Here is a 14225-nt window from a genome sequence, read left to right on the forward strand (position 1 = left end):
TGAAAGGTGCAGTAGCTGATAGACATTTTGAATTATCAGAAATTTGCATATATATACCGAAGTCTATGGGACATTTGCAATGTCACATGTCACAAAGCTAATGAGGTAATGACAACTGAAAATGTCCTGTTTTAGGCTCGCAGGTTGGCCTCTCTCTGTATGATCACTCTACTTGAAATATTAATCTGTTTTATATTTTACAATCATAAAAAACTGTGCGTGGATCAGAGAAGTCTGCACACAATAGTGTGTGCCCCTAAACTAAACAACCTTCCTTGCTGGTACACTGCAACTTCAGCTGGGGGCCTCTGCACTGGATGAATACCTGACTGCACAAAAAAAAGGTAAAACAGAGAATATGACCTCATTGGGATTTAGTTCTAACATGTCTAAGGAGCTGCTGTAGCATTTCTTCTCAAAAGAAGCTCTCTTCCTACCACACACACACACACAAAAACTTCTCAGAGATTCATGTAAGTTTATTGCAGCTGTCTCCGTATTATTGATCCTGAGGTTGTTCTGTAAGGCAACTGCAAACAGTAAGTCACCATTGCATGTTAGTCACAAAAACAAAAGTGGAGGTGAATCTGAATATAGATTCTGAACTGCTTTTTATGTCTCTGAACATTAGGAGAAATTTAAGCATCACTAACCCAAACCTTGAATCTTGTACAGTGGAATAAATGCACTTAACAGTGTAAAAATGTAATTTATTGGATCATCTTTAATTCTGCTGCATATGGAAAAGCAATTCCTTTATAAAGCTGATGTATTTGAAATGATGCTGTTTGCAATGCCAGTAATGCTAAAAATGTAATACAGAACTGATTCTAGTACAATAGTATGTAGATTACATTTCAAAGAGAAAGACATCTTAACAAATGTATGTGTGGATAATGACAAATAGAAGCACAGGAGATATTCAGATTTTGACTGTAAGAGTATTTCTTTTGCAAAGTATTAGTGATTTATGAACATTAAACAAACAATGGAGATGTCTGGTATCTTTCCTTGAGCCGTCAGTGAAAATATTAAAAGATATTGATGTCTGGAAGAAAACAGATCTAAGTAACAGCTTTACATAAATATTTCTCAAAGAGTCATTCACTTTTTTACCTGGTGTTTCTTTTCTACAGTAAAGCTTAAACTGTTAATACTATTAAATACGTTGCATAAGCTGGGGTTTAAAACTGTTAGCAAAGGCAACAAAAAAAATACTTGACAAGCCTATTCCTGAAACAGAAGATGGACCAAAAGATGACCTTGCCAGCAGAATATTCAGTATTCTGGTATGAGTAATTCTCTATAAATCAGAAAACTATACTGCAAATTGAGCACATTTACATTATAATGATAGAAAAAAAATATATAGGGGACCAGAAAAAGCTGCCTCACCTATCCTTTCAACATGGGTTAAGAATCCAGAGATGTGTTTAGCCTCATTCTAAACACACCCACTGATGGAAATGCTATAGCTTCCCCAGGCAATCTCTTCTAGTGTATCTCTGTTCTCACTGTTAATGAGGACAGAATTAACGCAGAAGATATTTTCTGGGCACCGACACTCAACATGAAAAACCCTTAATGCAAAAAGGGCTTTATATGGTAATATGTTTCAACGAATGTAAATGTTTCAAGTCTTGAGCTGCTTTCTTCAGCATGAAATGAAGCCTTTTCAAGAACTGTTTGCCGTAGGAACTAATTAGCACTCTGAAATTTGAAATGCTTAAATACATGATTATTTGTATTATTCACATTTTCACTCCTCTAGTAGTCTTCATGAAAGAAATTTTACTGTCATCACCAGCTGCCATGAAATAGGATTTACTGAACATGTTTCTAGGTCCACAAAGCTAAAACCATTTCTTTAATTCATATAAAATAAACCACACTATTTGATACAAACTCTATTCATTATTTAAATACCATTAGATTGTATGAGAAAGAAGAAAGCATTTCAAGGCATAATTTAGATAGCTTGTTAAAGTTATGAAGTGCTGTTGATGATACATTAAAGAAAGGTAATTAAGAGAATTGCTGAAGTACTAGACATGAATGTTTAAATTCTTTATATGGTAAACTCATTTTGTGTTGTAATAAACCTTGTCATTTGCAAATGAAATGCACCACCTGGCTCATTTATGTTATATATATTATATATGTATACTATATGCCCGATGCCTTTGCCTGTTACTTAAGTACATCAGAGAGCTGCAGGATAGAGGTACATTAGGAGAGAATCATAGAATCACAGAATATCCTGGGTTGGAGAGAACCCACAGGAATCATCTAGTCCCACTCCTGGCTCCACACAGGACCAGCCAAAACTCAACCCTATGTTTGAGACCATTGTCCAGACGCTCCATGACCTCTGTCAGCTCGGGGCGTGCACACTGCTCTGGGGAGCCTGTTTCATGGCCACTGCTCTCTGGTCCAGAACCTCTCCCTAACGACTCCCAAGCCTCCTGACACAGCTCCAGACTGTGCCTCAGGGCCCTGTCGCTGTCACCAGAGAGAAGAGCTCAGCGCTGCCATGTGGGGGCTGCAGCCGCCATGAGGTCTCCGCTCACGCTGTTCCTCTTACGTCTTACATGATCTCTAATAGTTTTATGTCCTTCTTGTACTGTGGCACCCAACCTGCAGGCAGTGCTAGAGGTAAGGCTGCACAGCACAGAGCAGAGGGGGCAGCCCCTCCCCTCACCGACTGGGCCTGCTGCATCCCAGGGTACTGTTGCCCCTTTGGGCTCCAGAGCACACTGCTGCTTCACATTCAGCTCACCATCAGCCAGAACCCCCAGATTCCTTTCCACAGCACTGTTTTTCATTCTCTTGGTCCCCAGTATAGAAACATATCCAGGGTTGCCACATCCATCCCAAGTGTAAAATCTGGCATTTGCTCTTCTTAAAATTAATGTGGCTGGTGATTTCCCAGCCCTTTAATTTGTTCAGATCTTTCTGCAAGGTCCCTTAGCCCTCAAGGGAGCCATCTCTCTACCCTCAGTTTAGTGTCATCCACAAACTTACTTAGTATGCATATGAGTCCTGCATGCAGATCATTTATAAAAACATTGAAGAGAACCGGCCCCAAAATAGAGCCCTTGGGAACCCCACCAGCAACTGGCTGCCAGTCTGATGCAACCGCATTTACTATAATTTCTGAGCCTGACCCATCAGCCCATTGTTCACCCATTGTATTATGTTTTTGCCAAGCTGTATGCTGGACATTTTATTTAGAAGGAGAAAAATGACATAGAAAGCATTTCTGAAATAAAAAAATATTACATCAACTGTTTTCCCTTGGTCACCGAGGTGGGTAACCTTGTCATAAAAGGAAATTAAGTTCATTAAACTGGACTTTCTCCTCATTAATCTGTGTTCACTGTGACCAACAACCGCGTTGCCTCTGAAGCATTTTTCAGCAATTTCCAGAATAATCTTCTCCATAATTTTACCAGACAGTAAAGTGAGGCTGACAGGCCTATAATTACCAGGACCTTCTTTCTTACTCTTCTTGAAAATGAGGACTGCATTTGCCAGTTTCCATTTCACCTCGTCCAGATCCCAAAACTATTGAAAAAGAATTGAGAGAAGTCTCAGAATATTATCAGCCAACTCTTTTGGTACCTTGGGATGAATCCCATTAGGCCTCATAAATGTGCATGCATTCAGTGTGCATGCATTCAGCTGAAGCAGCAAATCCCACACAAGTTCAGTCCACTGAGAGTTAGTTTTTGAAGTCCTCCAGCTGTGGGCTCCGGAGCTTGCAGAGCCCATCATAAGTGTTACAGACATAAGTTTAGCTTGCATTAAACATGTTTGTGAAATGACTACCCTCATCAAATAATGGAACATTGTTATCTCTGGTTCTCCTGATGCTGTTAACAAACTTGAAAAAAAAATCCTTTTTGTTGTCTCCTGCAGTAATGGGCAGCTTCAACTCTATTTGAGTTTTGTCTGCATGAATTTTCTCTCTGCGGTGGTAAACAGCATCTTTGCAGTCCTGCCATGTTTCCTGACCCTGCTTCCAATGTCCATAGACTTTGCTGTTCCACTGGAGTGGAAAAGAAAATCACAGCTCAGTCAAACTAGCCTCGTACCACACATGCTTACTTCTGACATGTTGGAATTGCCTGCTTATTTGCTTTCAGGTGGTACTTCTAAAGCGGCCAGCAGTGATGGACCCCAACACCCTTGAAAGCAGATTCCCAGGCAACGTTACTAACTAGTTCTTTAAGAAGCTTGCAACCTGCTCTCCCAAAACCTAGGGTACTAGCTTTGCTGATGGTTTTTCTCATATTATCAAAAATTTTAAACAACCATTTCACGATCACTGTGGCCAAGACAGCTGCCAATCTTCCACTGACCCACAAGATCATCCCTATTTACCTGTGCTGCTTAATGCATCCCAGGTTATATTTGTCCTTTTAGGTTGCCAATGCACATTGCTAACTCACATGAGTTCATAATAAATTGGAAACTCCAGATCCCTCTTTGTAGGCCTGCAACTCAGCTGCTCATCACACAGCCTATAAGGAACTCCAGGACTGCACCATTCCAGGTACAGAATCTGGTGTCTGCTTGTGCTAAATAACACACAACTGATGACTGACCAGCACTCTTGTCTATCAAAACTTCTCTTTAGGGCCTTTCTACTCTCAAGGGAATCGACAGCTCCTCCCAGTTTAATGTTGTCAGGAAACTTATTTAATGTGTACTTAACTCTAGCAGCCAGGCCAATGATGAAAACACTGAAAAAAAACAGGCCCTAAGATTAAGTACTAGGTGCCATGGTTTAACCCAGTAGGCAGCTAAGCACCATCCCAGAGGGATGAGGGAGGGAATTGGAAAAAGATAAAATTTCTGCGCTGAGATAAGGATGGCTTAATAGGACATAAATGGAAGGGGAAATCACAACATTGTCATCATCAACAACAATAGCAACAATAAAAATAAAGAATACACAGGACAAATGATTCACAGTGCTATTGTTTGCCACTCACTGACCAATGCCCAGCCAGTCTCTGAGCAATGGCTGTCCCCCACCCTGGCCAATTCCCTCAGTTTTATTGTTTAGCAGAATGTCAAATGGTGTGGAACACCCCTATGGTCAGGTTGGGTCAGCTGTGCTGGTTCTGTACCAGAAAGAAAAGCTTCTACTTCTTGTGTGCCCCAGTCTCCTTTTTGGTAGGGAAGTTAGAGAAGCAGAAATGCCCTTGATCTAGTGTGAGCACTACTCACCAACAACTAAAATATTGGTGTGTTATCAACATTATTCTCATCCTAAATCCAAATCACCATATCAGCTGCTATGAAGAAATTTAACTCTAACCTAGACAAAACCAGGACACTAAGGAACACCATGAGTGACTGCCTATCACCCAGATGTTATTCTACTTATTATAATCTTTTTCAGTTCAACCCTTCAGCTAATTGTTCACCCATCATACTGCATATATACCCAGCGGTACGCTAGACATCTTGTCCAGAAAGATGCTGTGACAGACAGTAACAAAGCTTTGCTAAAATCCAAAAACTATATCCACTGCATTCCTTTGGTCAACTAGAAATGTAACCTTGTCTTAAAAGAATATTAAGTTAGTAAGGCATGACTTTCATTTCATGAACCCATACCAGCTTTCTCTGATGGCTGCACTGTTTTTCAGGTGTTTTTCAATAACTCAAAAAATGATCTTCTCCATATATTTACCAGGCACTGAAGTGAGACTGACAGGCCCGTAATTGCCAGAGTATTCTCTCCTGCCCTTCTTGAAAACTGGAATAACATTCGCTAGCTTCCAGTCGACTGGAACTTCTCCACATTCCCAATACTGTTGATAAATAATGGAGAGAGATCTTACAGTAACATCACCCAATTCTGTAAGTAGCCTAGGGTGAACCCCACTGGGCCCACAGATTTATGTGCATTCAGTTGTAGCAGGAAATCCTGTACAAGTTCAGTATCAACAAGAAGCTTGTCAGTCCTCCACTCATGGTCCACCAACCCAGGCCCCACAGGTCCCAGGCCTGTCAACAGTGTTAAAGACAGAGATGGGGAAGGCCTTAAATGCCTGCTTTACGTTTCATCTATTTTTTTGAGTGACCATCATCATCAAATAAAGGATCAATATTTGGTTTAGATCTCCTCTTACTACTAATATACTTGAACAAACAAACAAACAAACTTTGTTTCAGCTGTAATTGTGCTTGATTTTAAACTCAACCATTTCATGATCACTGTGGACAAGACAGTATCCAGATCATGGGTTCACCCATGAGACCATATTTATTTACAAACAACCAAGAGCAAAAAGGGCACCTTTTCTAGTTAGCTCCCTGAGTACCTGTATCAAAAATTTCAGTGCATTCCCTGGACACAGAGCCAGTCTGAAGCCAACCTTCTTGGCCTCTTCAGATGATGGAAGTGGGTTTTAGGCAGACTGGTTGCATGCAGGTCAAGCACAGACAAAAAAGTGCTCTGCTGACAAGAGATCTCCTCATTGCATCCATCTCCATTAGTTCTTAAGTCTCTTTGATGCGAGCAGGCCAGCCTTTGTATGGGGTGAAGATCAGCCTGCACCTGGGGAGCTGCATCTTGAGCTTCAGGGGAAGAAAAGGGCATATGCGGATGAGGATAAGGAAGAGGAAGAAGGCGGCAGCACACTCTGAATGTACACATGGCCTGGCATGAAACCAGGAACTGCTGCTGTCATAGTGCTGTGCTGCGGCAGTGATAATGTGAGCTGCCATCATTAGTTATGGGTGGAGCTGAGTAAAACCACCACTGAGGAGAGGAGAATTCGAGATCCTCTGTATGCTTTTCAATAGCTGTTGCTGATGAGCCCAAATAGCTACAAAGACAATACAACAATAAGGTAATGTATGAGGAAGAGCATTACAGATGCTCAGCAGGGCTGACAGGACTGATGGAACCTTGAATTTCCACTGAACAAATGGTGTAGCTTGTACAGTGGTATCAGAACAGGGGTTTATTTTGAGTTACTTGTTTATTTATTCACTTATTTATTCAAAAAATAACTTGTCTGATATGAATTATATCAAGTGAAATTTGAGGTTTGCATAAAAAAAAACCAAACAGAATGAGTTTTTCTCCTTTTGCTGGTAGTGCTGTTTGGAGGTCACTTTCTGAGACAAGGCTTTTGGAGCTGCAGAAGCACAGAGCATAGAAAACAGAGCTCGATCTGGCTTGTGTGGAAGGAAATTGCTAAGCTTCCATTCTTTCCCACTGAGGCTGAATTAAACCTTTCTCGCTAAAGAAAATTGATTTCTAGAGCAGCACAACTATTAGAAGCTCTGGCATCCTCAAGGATTTTTCTAAACCTTGCTTCACTTCCAATGCCTGTGAGTGAATATTCTCTTGGGTATGAAAAATCCCTACGCAACTCCCAATTTGCTTACATGTGAAATATCTGATACTGAACAATTCTGGAGACAGCCCATTAAACTAATGAGAGCGAGGGAAGGCTCTGTCATAACGCACACGGGTATCTCCCCTGTGCTGGGAGGAGAAGAGTCACCCTCGGTTTGTCACAAAACCTTCCCGGGTCTCGGTGGGAGAAGAGCGACGCTTTGCTCGGCAAATGTGAACCTGTGTGAGCAGATCCCTGTCACGCAGAATGAGGACAGCCCAGCCACATCGCGAAGGGCAAAACAACGCACAAGGAAGTGGGCACAGCTCGTGATTTCTTTCTCATGTTGCATTACGTATTTAAGTTTCTGGCTGCTTTGTTGGGGCTGGTTTGTGAGGAAGGGCCGTTTGGCGCATTTCAGGTAAATCGCCCCCGCAGAAGTTGGCAAATGACAACACTGAGTCGGCGTCGATGCAATGGGCGCCGGACAGTGGAGACGCCCGGCTCCGGCAGCACCTTCCGAGCCGCTTCCGCCCTCCCGCCCCCGGGGACGGGTCTCCATCCCGAGTCAACGGCCGGACCCCCACCGCTGCCCCGTCCCGGCCGCCCCGCAACACCCAGCCACGGCCCGTCCGAGGGAGCCGGGGCTGCCCCTCCCGCAGCCCGCCGGACGCGCTCGGTGCCCGCCCCCGCGCGGCGCCCATTGGCCGCGCTTCGCCCGCCACCGCCCCGCCGCGGGGAGGGAGGCGCCCTCGGGCCGTCGCCGCCGCCGCTAACGGAGCGAGGTCGGCGCGGAGCGGGAGCGGCGCGGAGCGGGGCGGCGGCGGCGGGAGGAGAGCGGCGCGGAGTTGTGCCCCGGGCCGGGGGGAGCGAAGGCGCCGGCTGCGGGCCCACCAACCGGGCAGGGGAGGGCAGGGGGCAGGAGAGTCAAACTAAACGCCCAACAGCCTCCCTCATCCGCGGCCGCCCGCTTTCTTTCTCTTTCTCTTTCTTTATCTTTCTTTCTTTTTTTTTTTTCTTTAAAATTATTCCGAAAGAGAAACATCACTGTGTTTTTGGCACACTGCTCCGCGTGTGGAGTTGTTTTCCGCGCACCGCTGACAAACAAAGGAAAAGGGGGAGGGGGACCGCGCTTCGCAGAAGACATGCGTTCCGTCAGGAAGAGGTGGACTGTGTGCACCATAAGTCTCCTCCTCATCTTCTACAAGACTAAGGAGATCGCGCGCACTGAGGAGCGCCAGGAGGCTCCGCTCGCCGGGTAAATGCGGCGCCGCGCCGGGAGGGTCCCCGCGGGGGCGGCGGTGCTGTCCGGGGGGCTCCCCGGCCCCTCCGCGGCTGCGGCATCCCTGAGCTCCGCGGTGTGCGAGCGGCCGCGGCTCTTCCGAGGGCCGGGAGGGTCCGCCAAGAGCCGAGCTTGGCCCCGGCCCCCGCCCCCGCCCCGAAGTTTGTCCGGGCGCCGCGCGTAACTCGGGGCATTCCCTTCGCGCCTGGCACTGCTCTGCTGGGGAGCCGCCGCTGCCCGCCGCCAGCTTGTGGAAATAAGAGGCGAAAAGTCCCTTCCCGCTTTGTGCTGCACCTCAGCTTTCTCTTTCTTTGTTGGTCACCTTGGCTGTGTACGTGCATGCCGGCGTTCCTCTTCTCCCTCCTAACATGCACCCATCCTGTGCGGGGGTTGGGTGTTCCGCCCGGGCTGCCTCTTCCCCGGCAGGGGTAACCGGCACTGTTCGGGGGAAGGATGCGTGAATCCCGCGGTCACGATCAGCCCGGCGAGGGCGGGGAGGGGGCTCGCTCCTCGCCTTCCCCAGTGCGCGTCCGCTGCGGTGAGATGCGCTCACCACCGCTTCTCCTTGGGCGTAAACCCTTAATTTGAGGGGAAGGAATAAAGTTGCTGAAAGTGCCCGTAGGAGCCCGGAGGGAGCCAGGGCAGCTGCAGCCCCCATGCGTTCCCGCGCACCCCTCTGCCACCTCGGGAATCGGGGCAGAAGGCGCGTCCTCCCCCAGCTGCTGCTCGGGCGCAGCGCGGCACAGCGGTGCGGGGCACATCTGGGGCACATCTGCGGTGCAGCGGGGCAGTGGTGCCGTGCCTCGCAGGATCATAGGATGACAGAACCACTGAATGTCCTGAGTTGGAAGGGACCCGCAAAGACCATCGAGTACAACTCCTGGCTCCACACAGCACCACCCAAAAACCAGATTGTATGAATAGGGCTGGTCGTGCCAGCCTCTCTGCTCCTCTGGGGTGGTGTTTGGTTCCTGTGGCATTAAGGATTTTCACTACTTGCTGTAACTTTCCCTGTTGTTCAGTTTGGGTGTGATGCTTCTGCTGCAGTGTGCTGTGGCAGCCACGTATTTGGAGATGTATGGAAGGGTAGAGTGTTTAGGTTGTGGGGTGCACAGAGGTTGGTGTGAAAATGAAGTTGTGAGGGACAGTCAGCCTCGACCAGAGGTAATGTGTTTCTCAGCAGACATTTCTTCTTGTCAAAGTAGGGGTAGGTTAAATGATTCAGGAATTAGTCACTACGTAAAACCCATATTTGCCAGAAAAGTCCCCTACATGTTATGGTGCATTCTGTTTGGCGTTACTTAAGAGGGACTAAAGAGAACCAATGCACTAACATTAACAAAAGTGTGTTTGGTCATAGGTATGTATGTCTTTAGCAGTGCTTCAAAACAGAGCCATAAGGCACCAGCACCAACTCACTGAGATGCTCACTTTGGTGGCAGCGGGACCTCCTGTGCAGGGTGGAAGGCGATGGAATGAGGGCCCTTCTCACCTGCGGTCCCGTACTTCGCTGGAGGACCACAGCTGGGTGCTCCGTGACCGTCTGCCACCACTGCTGGCATGAGGCTCCCTTCCTCTTGAAGGAAGGGCTCTCTGGTGTTACATGGCTTGTTTCTGGCTGCCACATAGGAGATCCAGCTTGTATTTCTGTGGGACGTGTTACTTCCAGAAGCGCCAGGAACAGAACTGTTAAGGCAAGAGGTGGTCTGTTTGGGGTTCTTGGTAGCACCATAGTTAGATCCTAGGTATTTGAAAAGTGGCTGTTTGTGTGATTCCCAGGCATGTGGTTGTACCACCCACTGTGTTTTCATAGATAAGTTTTCACAGACGGTAATTAGAAAAGGGTGCCCAGTGTCCTCTTAAAGGTTACATGAGTAATGAAATATCCATTACACGGAAGGGCTGTTTCCTGCACATCATTGCCTTGCTATGGAATATACCTCTTAAAGCTGTAAGGCAGTTACTCATATTCAGTGAACCATGTTCAGGAGAAGAGACCTTTATGCTGTACTGTCTTAGTCAGGTTGGTCACCAGACGAAGCTGGCTTGGGGCCGGGGCTGATACCATCAGCCACACCTTGCTATTGCACCAGGTAGCATTCACTGTGGTTTTGGATGATGCAAGGAGGCCCACATTCATTTCACACCTTTTTAAACAATGGAGATTTTTCTGGAGTAAACAGAATTTTATGTATAGCTTATTTCATTTTATTTTAAGTAAAAATTAAATGAACCAGTAACAGTAAATGGAGGGGTGCGTGAAGTGAACACCTTTGTGCTCATTCTAGAACTTTAGTGCATAGGACCTTATTTTAGCTCCTGAGAGCATAATTCAACACTGTTCTGCTCCACCGTATGAAAATCTGTGCAGTTCACTGCGTGTCTAAATCACAAGTGCAGAAGACAGCGACATTTGAAATGCAAGGGCACCATAGGTGTTGTCAGCATCATTTCTCCCTGAGTTGTGTCACCTGTGCCACTGTTAAGGTGCCTCTGGGATAGGACTCAGCGGGGACATCTGTGAGGTGCTTTCAGACCAGGTACTTTTCCCAGATGCATTTTTGGTAGTTTTTTGTTAGGTGTATACACTTGATCTTGCTGCAATAAAATATCTGTGGTTATCCACAGCCACTATGGAAAATTTTGAGGAATAAAATAACAACAATAAAGGGTAGCAAAAAATGTTAATTACATTCTGACTATTGAATTCAGAGTGTTCAGCGTCATCCTCCCATCCTGTGAAATTAGAGTGGGAAGGATGGTTTGCATGCACATCGTGTGCATACACAGTTGCTTGCAATGGTAGTTTTTTCGGTAGGTGGCACTCTTACCTATGAGTCGGTGCGATGCTGATGCTGCAGTGTGCTGGCATTGGGGAGGGAGGGAGAGTGCTGGCAGTGATGCTGGGCTGCTTTTGGCTTTGTTGGTTTGTTGGCTACATGGACTTCTGCAGTCGTAGCAGCCTTTGCAAATGACCGCCTGCTACAAGTTAAGTTAGCTTAATTAATGTCCCACTGAAGGGTAGTTCAAGTTTAGTCTGATGTATAACTTACAAAATCATTGAATCATAGAATCCTTAGAGTTGGAAGGAACCTTCAGAGGTCATCTAGTCCAGCTCCCCTGCAATGAACGTGCATGCACAGCTAGATCAGCTTGCCCAGGGCTCAATCCAACCTTGATCCAAATGTTAATGCTTAGTGCAGCTGTATACTGTCGTAGTTCTCATTAAGGGCCAGGATCCAGTTGCTTCATGTACTTACAGCCACAGGAAAACAAAAGCTAGCAATCCTGTAGATGACCTTCAGCCATGCATCTTTAATCTTGCATCCTGTTGGTTGAATGGTTGGTGGTCAAGAGTTCTGTTGGCAAGCCCAGAGGTGCCTTTATTGTTGGTGGTATTTCAGAGCATGCTTATTTAACTTACATAGACATTTCTGTACGTTACTGTGTTACATACTCTTTCTTCAATACAGTCTGCATGGTAAAATGTTAAATCCAATGATTTTGATATATTTGTATATATATACACACACAAATAAGTTTGTATATATGTATGATAAATTTATGGTTAACAGCTTTGACTGAACTGAGCTGAATGTCACCTACAGGGAAGCAGTGTGGAAGATAATGAAAACATATGGTGATAAAATACAGTTCAAATCTAAGGCTTTACACTGTGCTTGCAGTGTTTTATCATTTGTTTTATTTGTGTGACCCTGTTGATGAATATAAGTACAGTTGATAATGTTTATGATTCTTCATCACGTACTCTGTGGTTGTTGGCCACAGCTTACTACCCTTCCTTTTTTACTCAGATAGCTACCAAAATTTCAGTGTGAGATAGATGAGGAGGTTTAAGACAACTGAAGTTGTTTGGATACATGCATGCAAAAGTTCCATGAAAGGAAATTCTTGTGGTTAAAGCCATTAAACTCCAAAATTCCACTCATGAAAGTACTAGTGGGAGGGAGTGAGAATCTGCTAGGCAATTACTGTGTGCAGTGTGACCAATTGCTGAGGGAAAGATTGAAAGTTAACATTTAGTTCTTAGTTTAACACTGGAAATTTGTAACACAGAAGTGCAGAATCTGCTTTGTACACCTTCTGAAATTTGGTGTAGATTCACAATTTGGAGTTTATTGTCTTTTTTTTTTTAATATGTTTCATTAAAAACAAAAACATGCTGGAGCTCTTAAATGGCACATTAAAGTATTAGATATAGATGTCTCATAGACTGCTCACAGGAAGGGCTTATTTGCTGTGGCAAGTGGAATAAGAGAGAAGGGGAGATAACTGCTTCTTTTTGTGAAGAAAAGGAAATAGTTCTGGTGCTTGTGAAGTAAGGTACTTAAAAACAGAGCTAGCCTTGCTGTAACTGTTTTTTCTGTTGCATTGCAGAGATGGTGAGCTGAGTTTGAGTCGATCAATGATCAATAGCTCTGATAAAATAATCCGAAAGGGCGGCTCCGCTATCTTCCAGCATTCTGTAGAAGGTTGGAAAATCAATTCTACTTTGGTACTGGAGATAAGGTAAGTGTCTTAAGTAACACACAGTTCATTTCATATTACTATTACCTAGAGGTCTTCTGGTCCAGAACAAAGTCATTTGATTTACTGCTGCAGGTGGATGTTTTATAACTGTACTCTCTAAAGGTACAGTGTTAAATGCAACTAAATGCCATTAGGCTGAAAAGTAAAGTCAGCCTTTTTAAGAATGAATAAAATGTTTTCACCTGGCTATGTCAGTCAGACCTTGTGGACAGTATCCACATTATGCGTGTTGTCAAGAACCCTCTTGAAGTCGGTGAAGAGAAGCTGGCGCTTTTAGGATATGATTTCCTCTCATCCAAGAGGACGAAAATAGGACAGATGTAGCCTGAAAGTACCTATTTTTCTTCCTAACTACAAAGGGAGCTCAGGCAGGTGACTTAGATGTAGGAGTCAAGAGCTGGGACATGAGGTGCTGACCTCCCTGAGGCTGGTCTGAGTCAGAAGGTCAGACGCAGGTGATGCTGACAATCTCATACAGTTTTCTTTTTTTTTTTCAGAGACAGAGAGGCCAGAAAGAGCCTTAGGCTCATATTGAATGTGGAAGCACAGTGGAAGAATTAAAGCAAATGGTAGCTCTGATGTCTTAACGGAGTGGGCCTACCCATGCTGAGGCCTGAGGGAGGAGCAAGCCTCTGAGTACTGTAGTGCCATCATATCTTCCTTGTCTCAGTTAGTGAGGTGGTCAGGCAGCAGGAGAGGAATGTGGAGCAGGGCTTAGCAGTGTGGGGGTTAGGAGAGAAACATGAAAGTAAACGACCAATTTTAGCTGCAGTTGTTTATCAGAGTAGCTTTGATTTTTGGAATGTTAGGATGTTGAATTGGAATTTGATCTAATTAAACTGCATTTTCAAGGTGATTGCTCTTTCTTCCTTTTTTTTTTCTTTTTTCTTCCTTCTTTCCTTTTTTTAAAACAAACAAACAACAACAACAAAAAAACAAAGCAACAACAACAACAAAACATGTAAGGCCAGCTTAACAAAACCCCTCAACTAGCAGTCTTTCAACTTATGAAAGCATGGCTTTTC

At 44.9% G+C, this 14225-nt stretch overlaps 1 protein-coding gene across 1 annotated transcript in view; it reads left to right on the top strand.

Moving 5' to 3' along the window:
• Nucleotides 1-8112: 8112 nt before the first annotated feature.
• The window catches only part of ST8SIA4 (ST8 alpha-N-acetyl-neuraminide alpha-2,8-sialyltransferase 4), a 57707-nt gene continuing 51594 nt past the window's right edge, over nucleotides 8113-14225 (top strand). Inside the window, exons 1-2 of the mRNA NM_204283.2 lie at nucleotides 8113-8625; nucleotides 13048-13179. Coding sequence (NP_989614.2) covers nucleotides 8513-8625; nucleotides 13048-13179 — 245 coding nt within the window. The 5' untranslated portion in view covers nucleotides 8113-8512. The remainder of the gene's footprint in view (nucleotides 8626-13047; nucleotides 13180-14225) is intronic.

This window comes from Gallus gallus, chromosome Z (assembly GCF_016699485.2).
Source record: "Gallus gallus isolate bGalGal1 chromosome Z, bGalGal1.mat.broiler.GRCg7b, whole genome shotgun sequence".
In the NCBI taxonomy this organism is placed as follows: domain Eukaryota; kingdom Metazoa; phylum Chordata; class Aves; order Galliformes; family Phasianidae; genus Gallus; species Gallus gallus.